Here is a 13,754-nt window from a genome sequence, read left to right as displayed (position 1 = left end):
GGTAATTCACCTGCTCCCTGGGACCCTCTGAAAAAGTCTCTGGACTGAGTTACAGTCAGAGACTTCAGACAGTTCCATGGCACTTATCTTCCTAGTTACCACGAAATGTCAGACAGAAAAATCCTAATCTAACTTCTAGGTAACTATACAGCTGACACCCCCGACTAACATCCGACCCTCAACCATCAACCTGACTAGCCCCCAGCAGACTAGTCCCCTGATCCTCCCGACTCCCACAACACCCCTGACCTGACCTGACTAGCCCCTACCACCCAACTACTCCCAGACCCCCTCAACCAGACCTGACTAGCCCTCGACATGACAACCCCTCCCAACCTGATATCTGCCCGCCCCATTCACCCACCCTATGCACTTCACCCAGCTGCCACCATCCCCCACCCAAGCCAGCTACATCCCTGTCCAGCCACCAACCTACCCACTTACCTTACCCATCCTACCCTATTACATACGTACGCATTCACTCATCCATTTGGTTCACTAGACTTGTTCCCGGGATGGCAGGACTGTCCTATGAACAGAGATTGGGAAAACTGGGCCTGTATTCTCTAGAGTTTCGAAAAATAAGAGGTAATCTCACTGAAACCTACAAAATACTTAAAGAAATAGACAGGATAGATCCAAGTAAGATGATTTGGATTCTAGAACCAAGGAAAAGAATTTCAAGGGGGAAACCACTTAGGACCAAGAAGGAGAAAACATTTTTTTGGTCAGAGGGTTGTCAATCTTTGTAATTCTTTATCCCAGAGGGCTGTCGAAGCTCAGTCACTTAGTATGTTTAAAGTAGAAATGAACAGATTTCTAAATACCAATGACATAAAGGGATATGGGGATAGTGCGAGGAAAAAGGCAATGAGGTAGGTGATCAGCCAGGATCTACCAAATGGCGGAGCAGACTCAATGGGCTGAATGGGCTATTCCTGCTCCTATGTTCCATTCATTAACACACTGAAAAGCTGTTTAAATTTCCCAAAGCTTCTCAGTCTGCTACTGAACACATCAGAATACAGTAGCTAGTGCCCTAAAAAGAGGGCATGGCTTGTCTTTCCTCTGATGATCCAGCGCTATGAGTAAGCAGTTCAATGAAAAAATCGCTCCACATTTCTGAAGAAGCCAGGATTGGAAGACCTGGCCTGAAATGTGCAGCTCTGTTATGGCATAGAAAAGTAGGAACAGAGTGGTAATCCGTTGGTGATTGCCACTCCTCGGAAGATTTGGGCCATCGTGAACATGAGTGCTCACAATCTTCTGGCAGTAGCACAATGCCTTCATGTTTTAGAGAGAGCTAAGCAATCACACAACCAATGGACTAAATCAGAACTCTTCAGTCTTGCCAAATCCAGTCACAAATGGTAGTTGACAATTAAACATGAGCAGCCCCATCCCAAACAATGGTGAAGTCCAGCATCTGAGTGCAAAAGACAAGGCTGAAGCTCTACAACATCTTCAGTTAGAAGTGCCAAGTGGATGATCCCTCTTGGCCTTCTCCTGAGTGCTGCACCATCACAGATGCCAGTCTTCAGCCAATTTGATTCACTCCACGTGATATCAACAAATGGCTGAGTACACTGGATACAGCAAACTCTCTAGGTCCTGACCACATCCCAGCTGTAGTACTGTAGAATTGTGCTTGAGAACTAGATGCACCACCATCCAAACTGTTCCAGTACAGCTCCTGGCATAGGAACATAGGACCTAAAAGCAGGAATAGGCCATTTGGCCCTTTGAGCCTGCTCCGCCATTCAACAAGATCATGACATAAAGTATCTCTCTAGTTCAGCCTTGAATAAATTCAATGATCTAGCCTCCACTGCTTTCTGGGAAGAGAATTCCACAGACTAACAAACCTCTCAGAGAAAAAAAATTCTCATTTCCATTTTAAAAGGGAGACCTCTTATTCTTAAATTGTGTACCCTAATTCTAGTCTCCTCCACAAGTGGAAACATCCTCCCGGTATCCACCCCACCAAGTCCCCTCAGGATCTTATATGTTTCAGTAAGATCACCTCTCATTCTACTAAACTCCAACGGTATAGGTCCAACCTGTTCAACCATTCTTCATATAAGCCCCTCATCCCAGGAATAGGTCAAGTGATCCTTCTCTGAACTGCTCCTAATACAATTACATCCTTTTTTTAAATAAGGAGACCAAAACTATACACATTACTCCAGGTTTGGTCTCACTAAGGCCCTGTACATCTAACTAATAAAGCGGAAATTTGCTCAGCTATGTCCTGCGCACAAAAGGCAGGACAATTCCAATCTAGCCAATTACCGGACCATCAGTTTACTCTCAAACATCGGCAAAGCTACGGAAGGTGTCATTGATAGCGCTAGCTCAAAGATTTAGTTTATTATTTCAGTACGTTGGTTGTGCCATGTTTTCATTGTTTTTGCTTCAGGTAAGGAGTGATTATGCAGTGTATACTGCTAGAACTTGTGTTTTTGCACCTAACAGCCTATGCACTTATCCCCTCTTTTTTTCTTAACGGTTCGTTAGTCTGTGGAATTCTCTTCCCCAGAAAGCAGTGGAGGCTAGATCATTGAATTTATTCAAGGCTGAACTACAGTGGGCCATCAGGACCTAAAACTCCTGCCTTAGATATCAAGTGGGAACAATTAATTTGGCTATATCGAAGTTCTTCTTCAGCACCTTGGACTGCATTTCAGACAACCCTCGCAGTGGAAATAAAGTGGTAGCATCTTAAAAATGGAAGATAAAGTCCTACCTCCTTATCACTATGGCTGCAGCAACAAGGTTCCCTATGGTAAACTGGGTGGCCCAAGTCAGGGGGTAATCCATTTAAAATGTTAATCAGGGTCCTAGACATACATAGGACCCTGCTTGCCTTTTGTGACTTGAACTGATCTCAGAATATGCCAGAATAACTAGTATCAGCTGGCAGCCCACCATCCAAATGCCACTATGGACGGCTGCAGCATACACTTTCCCCACTACAGACAAAGGAGACCCTGCTTCTCATCTACCTCCTTGTCACCTTTGACAGCTGGGCCACTTATAACTTAAATGTTGGCTGCAGCTCACCGCCCCAATGGACCAGGCCTCATGTTGGGAATACCGGGTGGCATACTCTGTTGGCCAACTACATTAAGCCCAGTCAAGGTGAAGATCCACCCCATGTTTTTTCTGAATCTGTAATGGAATGACAAGTATTACTTTTTGTTATTAGTTTTCAACTTTGTTGTCTTTTTATTCTTTACAATAATTCTTGAAGAGGCAAAATTGCCTTAATGAATTATTACAGATGAGCATTGAGTTGTGAGCAATTTCTTTATGTTCATTTTTACAACAAACTTAACATATCAAGAGGGGCATTAATAATTGTTTACATTTGGTTTAACCCTATAAAGTTAAAAGCTCTAGAAAATCTTATGCATTGGTTTTCACTTCCAAACAGAGTTGACAAGTATTTAAAACTGTCATAACCATATCAAGAATGAAAATAGCTGCAAAATTGGCTTAAGTTTAATACATATAGTTGACTATACGATCAAAACAATAAAATGATAAAGGTTACAATTGGCATTTTACTACAAAGAAGAGATTTAGAAAATAAACTGAACCTTCGCAAAGGCAATTTTCAAATACTAGTCAAACTATGCAGATTTTAACTAATTGTACACTTAAATACCGAAGCATACTTAATTTTATTATTCAACACAGTATTGCTCATTTGATTTTTTTGTGCTACTTCTTCATTTATTTGTTAGCTACTCCAATTATCCCCCAGGCTAAACCTTTTCCAGCATTTCCTGTTGCAGTGCTGTCATCATTTCCACCTTTACCGAGGTCATCTTCATTCTCAGTAACCTTTGAGAAAGAAAAAGTTAATAACTTAATCTTCAAACACCAACACAATTAAGTATTCAAACACAGTTAGTTGCTAGAATGAAAATTAGCACATTATTCAAAAATGCTTTCAGTTCATCAACAGAGTTTGATGGCAATTTAATTCTCCCATCTGCAAGATCAAAATATTCAGAAAATTTGGTGCTCTGGATAATAGGTAACTAATTATTTATGTCTCTCTTTTCACAAACCAAAGAGGAGGAAAGTAGAACACCAGTTCCTTTAAAAGATTACACAAATGGACCCAAAAAATCTGTTGTTTACGAAGTTAATGATGTACAGCATTGATTCAGTCAAGATTTGCTTATTCCAATGCTGAAGGATAGGGCAGGAGAATTACTCCCATGTAAATAGCTATGAAGAGTTGGGAGCAGGAAGTAAAAACATAGGCATAGGAGTAGGCCATTTAACCTCTCAAGCCTTATCTGCCATTAAACAGAATCAAATCTGATCTGAGCTTTTTGCTGTTGGCTTTAACAGCTTCCAGCAACTTAAGGTGGAAATATCTTTCTAGGACGACAACAACTGCTGTGTTGTCTCTTCTAATTTTGACAGGATTGTTCAATGATTTCTTACCAACAGATTCCTTGTACTTTTGAAAGACTTCATGATATCAACATTAGATACTGGAGGATCCCAAAGGAAAGCTCAGGCAAGCAAAGACAGAACAAGGATATTAGCCCAGAATTTTACTGATGCGTATTTATGGATGCTTCTGTGTGAAATTCACAAGCAACCACCCGTTGAGTATGCATGAACGATCACCAATGGCAGTTACCAGTGCCATATGGAGGAACATAATAATGCAGCTTCTCTCATGCAGGACAACAGACTCATGTCAGAAAGTTTGCTAACTTGCTAAGGAAGGCAAGAGAATATAGTAAAACTCCCCTTCACTGATGATCCTGACTTAAATGAAATTATGTCTTCATCCATAATGCTTTGTGGTTAAATGGTTCTGTAACTGTACACCTGAAACTCGTGTCTAGAACTGCCCTTCTAAGCCCTTGTAAAATGTGGCCCTTTATAACTCTAATGTCTCATATTACACAGGTCTTTCAGCACTTACTGCCCCTGTTACATCAGCTGCATGTTGTTGCCTGAGAGATATCCTTTAAATGTTAGCCTTCATTGAATGCTGTTAATATTGTTCCAGGTAAAATTGGCACATAAATAAATAATTTGCTACATTAGAAATAGAGACTTATTGAGCTGATGTGGAAGCAAGCCACAGAGACAATCAACAGGGGAGGGCTGAGTAGTGACTCAGTCTCAGCTGCAGGTGAGTGGGTTCATTGCAATACCTGCACTTGAAAGGCCCCAGCTGTGATAGAATTTCACAGCCATCTCTGTCACCCTCTCTGGGTTTCACGTGCCTATTCTTTCTTCATTTCCTCTTCTTCTACTGATGCAGCACAACAGAGAGTGGGGGTGCAAGAGAAGTTGGATGAGAAAGTGGAAGGAGATCAATATCTTTTGTTTATGACCACCTTGCTTCATGTATCACTTGCAAACTTGCCATAGCTCCCAAAACTGCACTTGAATCTCTCCAATTGTGGTAATCTGGAGTGCAATACGCCTTTAAGAGAATGTAAGCAGGTTGACCATGTGATTGTATTATCCAATTCCTGCATAGCACAGGCTACATTGTTTTAGAATGAGTTTTGGTTTGAGAAGCACGTGTGTTATTGATCGTTACATATGTGAATAAACAGCATGTGCTCACTTTGGCTACATCATTTTGATTACCAACTCACTTATCAGCAGATGGGCATGCAGACGTGTTCGCTGAACAAGCAACCCAATAGAAGAGACATAACAACTGACCATGAGGCAGAACACGACCAGTTGACGACACCAAGGTCAGCCGCAGGAATTAATCAGAAGCAAAGCAGCCATTCCTTGCAGGTGATTGAAGGTACAGCCTTCATCATAGTCATCGGAGTTATCTCCCTCCAATATGCCACAGTTCGGCCATATCAAACCGTTTGATCAGGCCACTGATGACTGGTCACAGTACGTTGAATGCCTTGTGTTCTTTTTGGCCAATGACATATTGGGGGAGCAGAAGAGGCGAGCGATCCTCTTATCAACGTGTGGCAGTAAAACATATGGCATAATTCGTAGTATAGTGGCAACCAATGTCCCAGTTTCCAGGAGCTTTGATGAGTTGGTAAATCTTGTGAAAAGCCACTTTCAGCCGAAACCCTCGGCAACAACGCAACATTTCAAAAGGGTACAACTTTCCAATAAACATCTGGAGTCCCCCAAACATCTATATTGGGCTTCCTTCTTCTCAACTACATAGTGCCCCTTGGCAAAAATATCTGCAAACCTGGGGATGCCTTCCACATATACGCTCACACCCATCTCTACCTTTTTACCATCTCTCTGAACTCCTCCACTGTTACCTGGGAGCCATCTAAAGTGGATGAATTCCCCAGCTTTTCTGAAGTGGTATCAGTGATCTGTCACATCTAGGCCTGTACAGCACCCTGGCTGAAGTTGAAGTGTTTAGTTCCAGCTTAGGAGGTATCAGTGGCATTAAAGGTGACAAATGTACCAACCTGACAGCCACTGATCTGGGCTGTGGGTCATCATCCATAAGTCATCTGTTTATGCAGGTTAGCAAAAACAGAGTTCCTCACTGGATCTTTAAGGTCTAAATGCTTGTGTGGGGCAGGAAAGAAAGGGCTAATGACATGACAATAGCCAGAATGAATGCATTTACCTCTCTGGTTGAATTGCCACAGTTGCAGGGCGCCACTGATTGCACATGCATGGTAATCTGAGATCTTTAACAACCAGGAAATTTTAAGTCAACTGCAAAAGATATAATTCCATTACTTCACAGCAGTAGAAGTGCAGTAGAAGAGGACATTTGCAGATGTATGTCAGATTCCCTGTCAAAAGGCTTTCATATTGCAGCAGTCCAACATTTCAGGAACCAGGCTTAATCGTTGACTTGTATGAGAGGAATAACACTTTTAAGGTTGGTGCTTGACTCCTGCAAAGAGCCCCACAATTACAGCTCAGTAATGCTATGAGAAACATATGACCATCAGGTCTGTCATACAGCAAATCATTGAAATGCTGAATATGTGCTTCAGATATCTAGATAGAACTGGAGAGTCCCTTCAGTACTTGTTAGTGAGGGTATCCAGAATCATAGTGTTGTACTGTGTCCTGAACAACATTGTGGAGCAGGGAGAATTACAGGTGGAAGAGGTCTAAGGTGTTCCAAGCATTTTCAGGTGGAGAGAACACCGAAGAAGAGGAATACAGAGAAGGGACATCAATTGCCAGACCAGCAGTGCAAATGCTGCACGGGATGCCCTCATAGCTAGAAGGCTCAGATAATTACACCCAGGAAGGAAGCAGTTGCTACCCAGGCCATGGTGACAGAGAAGGAAACTCTGTCGCTAGAAGGGTTCAAAATTGATAAGGAGATGGTATTGGATAAACTGTCAGTACTTAAGGTTGACAGGGCACCACGACCAGATGAGATGCATCCAAGGAAGTGAGAATGGCAATTGCAGAGGCACTGGCCATAATCTTTCAGTCTTCCTTAGACTCAGGGGAGGTGCCAGAGGACTGGAGAATTGCAAATATTACGCCCTTGTTCAAGAAAGGTTGTAAGGATAAACCCAGCAATTACAGACCAGTTAGTTTAATTTCAGTGGTGGGGAAGCTTCTAGAAACAATTATTCGGGATAGAATTAATAGTCACATTGAAAAATGTGGGTTGATTAGGAACAGCCAGCATGGATTTCTTACAGGAAAATCATGTTTAACTAACTTGCTGGAGTTTTTTGAAGAGGTAACAGAGGGTTGATGAGGGTAATGCTGCTGATGTGGTGTGTTTGGACTTCCAAAAGGCATTTGTTACACAGCCGCACAACAGGTTTGTGAGAAAAGTTATAGCTCATGGAATAAAAGGGACGTGGGTACAAAGTTGGCTGAGTAATAAGAAACAGTAAGCAATGGTTAATGGATATTTTTCGGGCTGGAGGAAAGTTTGTAGTGCAGTTCCCCAGGGGTCAGTATTAGGACCCTTGCTTTTCCTGAAAAAATTAATGATCTAGATCTTGGTGTGCAGGGGACAATTTCAAAGTTTGCCGACGATACAAAACTTGGAAGCATTGTAAACTGTGGGGAGGAGAATGTAGAACTTGAGAAGGACATAGACAAGTTGGTGCAGTGAGCAGATAGGCGGCAGATGAAGTTCAATGCAGAGAAGTATGAGGTGATTCATTTTGGTAGGAAGAACATGGAGAGACAATATAAAATAAGGGGTACTACTCTAAAGGGTGTGCAGGAACAGAAGGACCAAGCTGTATATGTGCATAAGTCATTAAAGGTGGCAGGACAGGTGGGGAGAGCAATTAATAAAGTATACAGTATCCTAGGCTTTATTAATAGGCACATGGAGTGAAAGACAAGGAAGTTATGCTGAACTTGTATAGGACAATAGTTAGACCTCAGCTGGAGTACCGTGTACAGTTCTGGGCACCACACTTTAGGAAGGAAGTGAACATTACAAAAAAAGGAAATATAACACAATGTATCAGACTACCAAGTGCACACCACTGGTGAATTACAATTGCTTTAACTTTTGATTCTACATGGTGCATCCCATGTGATTTCAGTAAAGATGCAGTCAGTTTGCTCAAATCCCACACAGCTTTTTCTACACTGCTTCTCACCCTTCTTGCAAAGATGCCAATCATCCTCCTAGTTTCTCCATCGCATAGTATTGAGGTCAATTAGCTGGCTGACAAGCTCAATTTACCCTCAATTATTTATTTACATATGGTGCCAGGCTGCTTTCAGTAGCCCAACCTGCATATTATGGGGGACAGTTCAGGGTGGGCAAGATGGTGGTGGAGGGAGTGAATGTTTGTGGAAGGGGTGCTAATCAAGCGGGCTGCTTTGTCCTGGATGGTGTCAAGCTTCTTGAATGTTATTGGAGCGACACTGATCCAGGCAAGTGGAGAGCATTCCATCACACTCCTGACTTGTGCCTTGAAGATGGTGGACAGGCTCTGGGGAGTCAGGAGGTGAGTTAACTGCTGCAGGATTCCTAGTCTCTGATCTGCTCTTGTAGCCACAGTATTTTTATGGCTAGTCCAGTTCAGTTTCTGGTCAATGGTAACCCCTAGGATTTTGATCCAGCATTTTCTGCTTTTATTTGCTCAGATCCCTGTCCTAACTGTTCAGATGTTTTTGCCTTACTGCTCTGGATTGAGAGATGAAAGACTGCCCCACCTGGCATCACACATGAGCGGACACACCTAATGGGAGACACGGTCGCATGATGGGTATTAGCTGAGGAAAGGCAACAGGCAGGAAGTGGGAGTACTTTGAGTAGAGTTCCCACTTCCATCTTTCTTTTCACAATCATAACTCTGCTGGGCCAGCATTACATCACTCCAACTGCTCTGCTGAAGACAAGTTTGATGAAGACCTATGACATGTTGTAAGGCTACATATATTATCAGTCATTCTGCTTCAGGCAACAGATATGCTGGCATCCAAACTCTGAATGGCCATGGTCATGATCTGCATGGACTCTTAAGGGAACCTACCTGAAGCTCCACAAAGGAAGCCTCGCTTCCCAAGGCAGACATTCTTGCAGTTCCCTGAACTACTAATTCACTAGTGTGCAAGTTGGACTCCATCTTCTCCACCTTCGAGGTGACTGTGCATGGCACTTTTTTGTGTCTAACAAAGTTTATGTACCTCCAGCATTCTTCTGCTCAACAATCGTGCCCAGGGATCAGCATCTGTGTCCAGCAGAGCAGAACGTAAAGAGGATTGCACTCCTCAATGTCGTCTCTCTATAGTTGCCACTGTCATCAATATATGCTTGTGCTCACTTGTGAATTGTGAATCACCAGTGAAAACCCAAATAACACTCTAACTACACCCATGGAAGAGCCAATGTTTGCACTGGTATATGGTTGTAAGTTCTGTGGTGATGCAGCCTCAGAAGGAATAAGGTCCTCTGAAGATTCGTCCTCATGCATCTCTCTTGGCACTTGCTGTTTGTGTGAAGGTCCTGGAAGACAAAAAAAAGGGAAATAGTTGTGGCAAAAAAATTTTGATAATCACCATACTAAATCTCTCAGTTCAGTTATTCATGATATAAAGTCAGCAGGGATGTCAGATATCCCTAATATTGTCATCAGACATCTCCAAGTTCTCAGTCCCTCCAACTCCAATTCAGAGGGGCACAGATGTGCCACTTATCTCCATGGCATCCTGATCTGCAGCTCTGAGCTGCGCATATTTTGGCTGACCATCTCTGGTCTTCTCTCTTGTGTTTTGTCTCCTCCAAGGGTAAACAAAAAGATCTGAGTGAATGAAGGTCAGGTGATCATCTGATGCATGCAATGCATTATCTGAAGATGAATATAAGGCAAATGCATCACATTGCATAAGGATTGGTTGCAATGGATGGATAAATGGTGCTGTGAGGTAGAAAAAAGTGAAGGATGGGTGCTTCTATACCTTAAGTGGGTGTGAGATGTGATGAGATGGAATATGCTTTGCAAGAGAGAATGAGGAGAGGAGGTTGGAGAGGTGGATTACATCAGATGTAAGTGAATCAAAAAAGTGTATTCACTTTCCCTAGTTAGGTCATTAAATCACTTTTTTAAAAAATTAATTCATGGGATGTGGGCATCGCTGGCTGAGCCAGCATTTCTTGCCTATTCCTAATTGCCCTTGCTAACTGAATGGCTTGCTAAGCCATTTTGGAGGACATTTAAGAGTCAACCACATTGCTGTGGGTGTGGAGTCACATATAAACCAGGTAAGGACAGCAGATTTCCTTCCATAAAGGATATTAGTGAACCAGATGGGTTTTTATGACAATCGGCAGTGGTTTCATGACTAGATTTTTAATTCCAGATTTTGTGTTGAATTCAAATTTACTATTTGCCATGGGGGGATTCAATCCCAGATACCCAAAGCATTAGTCCAACACTCCTTTCAAGTGAAGCAGCACTTCACTTGCATTTCCCTCAATTTAGTCCACTGCATTCGCTCCCAATGCAGTCTCCTCTACATTGGAGAGACCAAACATAGACTGGGTGACTGCTTTGCAGAACACCTTCGATCTGTCTGCAAGCATGATCCAGACCTCCCTGTTGCTTGCCATTTCAGCACACCACCCTGCTCTCATGCCCACATGTCCGTCCTTGGCCTGTTGCAATGTTCCAGTGACGTTCAATGCAAATTAAAGGAATAGCACCTCATCTTCCGATTAGGCACTTTACAGCCTTGCGGACTTAACATTGAGTTCAACAACTTCAAATCATGAACTCTCTCCTCCATCCACACCCCCTTTCCAATCCCCTTTTTTCAAATAATTGTTATATTTTTAAAATATATTTTTCTTTTCCCACCTATTTCTATTATTATTTTTTAATTTATTTCCATCCATTGTTTTATCTCCACCTTTTAGCTTATTTTGATCCCTTCCCCCTACCCCACCCCACTAGAGCCATCTGTCACTTGCTCATCCTGCTTTCTACCCTTAATTGTCACCATTAGCACATCCTTTAGCTAATATCACCACTGCCAACACCGCTTTGTCCTTTTGTCTATGATATCTTTGGCAATCTCTCCTTTACTTCCATCTATCACTGGCCCTCTATCCAGCTCTACTTGTCCTACTCCCCTTAAACACTTATATTTCACCTCATTTCTATTTCTCTTCAGTTCTGATGAAGAGTCATACGGATTCAAAACATTAACTCTGTCTACCTCTCCAATGATGCTGTCAAGACCTGCTGTGTTTTACCAGCTATTTTTGTTTTTGACCCAGAGCATTACCCTGGGTATCTGAGGTACTAGTCTGGTGACAATACCACTACGCCACCACTTCCTACATCCAAGATCGGGGCTAGAACATGCCTGCTGCTCAACCTGTCAGCCAGCTCCAAACACGCCTTTTTGGTGACACACACAGGTTTCCTATTCCATTACTGAGGCAATGTATGTCCCTCCTTCTCCCATTGCATCCAACACTCATTCCAGGGTACTGCCTGGGTAATTCCATACTCTGTGTGTTTTCCAAATCATCTCCTGACTTTTACAAATTAAATTTCTCCATTGGTTCTTTAAGTAGTGGACTGGTGATCCCGTCTTGCAGGCGCACATTATGTCTCATATATGCAGCTTGGAGGTGCAAAAGTTAAAAAAAAATCAATGTATCAATCAAGCTGAAATGAAACAAAACCTGTTGACTTTAAAGTGTGGATTTCACACACGCAACTGCGCAGCCCCTCAACCCCCACCCCAAAATCCACCTTTGCATTCTTATCAAGGCCACTGTCTCTCCTCATGATTTTCCTCAACCATCTTAGTTAATCTTATTGCCTTACTCGTTTTCTCATATCCATCAGAATTCTATTCAGAACTGTTCCCCCTCAACCGCAGCAACTCCTTTGTGTATATACATTGATTCACAGAAAAGGACACATCCAATCCAGACAATTAAAGCCCCATAACTACTTTCAATTATCAAAGTGATGGAAGGTATCAAGCAGCATTTACCCAACCTTAACCTGCTTACTGATGCTGAGTTTGGATTCTGCCAGGAATACTCATCTCCAGGTCTCATTACAGCTTTGGTCCAAAAATAGACAGAAGAGCAGAATTCCAGAAGTGAGGTTACAGTGACTGCCCAGGACATCAAGGCAACATTTGACAGAATAACACCAAAAGAGGTGTAGTAAAATTGAAGTCAATGGGAATCGGGGTGAGGACCCTTCATTCCTTCACCGAAGGAACGTCCAACCCTCAGTACCACAATCTTCACAACTGGTAGGGCAAGGAGGCAGGTCTCAAATCCACCCCAGCCAGAATGGGGATCAAACCCCATGCTGTTGGCACCCATCTGATCCACACCAGCCCCACAAGAAGTCTGAATTACTGTAGCATCATGCATTTTTACATGCATGTTGTAGTCCAAGCTATGAATAGTGATAGCAGAGGCTCCAATTTTCTTTCCATCATGTGACTGAGCATGAATCTCTCCTGCTCTTATCGCCCTCCATTAGCATTTGTTGGAAGGATTTACAGGTTGATGCTCTACCTGTTTGGCCATGTTATAAAAGCACCTACCTTGGCCATCAAGTCTTGAAGTGGGACTTGAACCAAGAGGTTCTGGCTCAGAGGCAATGATGCTACTCACTGTGCCACAAGACCTCCCTCTTCAACCCTAGCACAAAGGAAGATTAAATAAAAATAGAAAATGCTGGAGACACTCAACAGTTCATGCAGCAACTATGAAAAGAGAAACGTGAATTAACAGTCCAGATCAATGACCTTTCATCAGAACTGGGAAAAATTAGAAATGTTTTCATGTAAGGTCACAGACCTGAAACATTAACTCTTGCTTTTCTCTCCACAGATGCTGCCGGATCTGCTGCGTGTTTCCAGTATTTTCTGTTTTTATTTTAGATTTCCAGCATCTGCAGCATTTTGATTTTGTACAAAAGGAAGATGGTTGTGATTGTTGCAGGCCAATCGTCTCAATCCCAGGACATCACTACAGAAGTCTCCCAAGGCAGTCTGAGGTCCAATCATCTTCAGTTACTTCAATGTCCTTCCCTCCATCAGAAGGTCAAAAGTGGGGATATTCAGTGATGATTGTACAATGTTCAGTTCCATTTGCAACTCTTCATATAATGAGGCAGTCCAAATCCATAAGCAGTCTTTAAGGCCTGGGTAGCATTAAGTCTTGGGCTGGTAAGTGTTGTTCCATTTGCATCACACAAGTGCCAAGCAAGGACCATCTCTAACAACCACCTCATGACATTCAAAGGCATACCACTGTTGAATTTCCCACCATC

The 13,754-nt window shown here is 42.5% G+C and overlaps 1 protein-coding gene across 3 annotated transcripts in view; it reads right to left on the bottom strand.

Moving 5' to 3' along the window:
* Nucleotides 1-3,617: 3,617 nt before the first annotated feature.
* The window catches only part of LOC121290652 (superoxide dismutase [Cu-Zn]-like), a 38,577-nt gene continuing 28,440 nt past the window's right edge, over nucleotides 3,618-13,754 (bottom strand). Inside the window, exons 5-6 of one of the 3 annotated variants that reach the window (XR_005945857.1) lie at nucleotides 9,631-9,949; nucleotides 3,738-3,849 (exon numbers count right to left, since the gene is read on the bottom strand). Coding sequence is in view for 2 of the 3 variants with exons in the window: in XM_041211382.1 (XP_041067316.1) it covers nucleotides 9,812-9,949 (138 nt within the window). In the remaining variant the exon portion in view is untranslated. Of the gene's footprint in view, nucleotides 3,850-8,989; nucleotides 9,950-13,754 lie in introns of those variants that run through there. The other 2 variants (XM_041211383.1, XM_041211382.1) reach the window with 2 other exon arrangements.

The sequence above is a fragment of the Carcharodon carcharias genome, chromosome 18 (genome assembly GCF_017639515.1).
Source record: "Carcharodon carcharias isolate sCarCar2 chromosome 18, sCarCar2.pri, whole genome shotgun sequence".
NCBI classification, from domain to species: domain Eukaryota; kingdom Metazoa; phylum Chordata; class Chondrichthyes; order Lamniformes; family Lamnidae; genus Carcharodon; species Carcharodon carcharias.
This window is presented reverse-complemented; position numbering and strand designations above follow the sequence as displayed.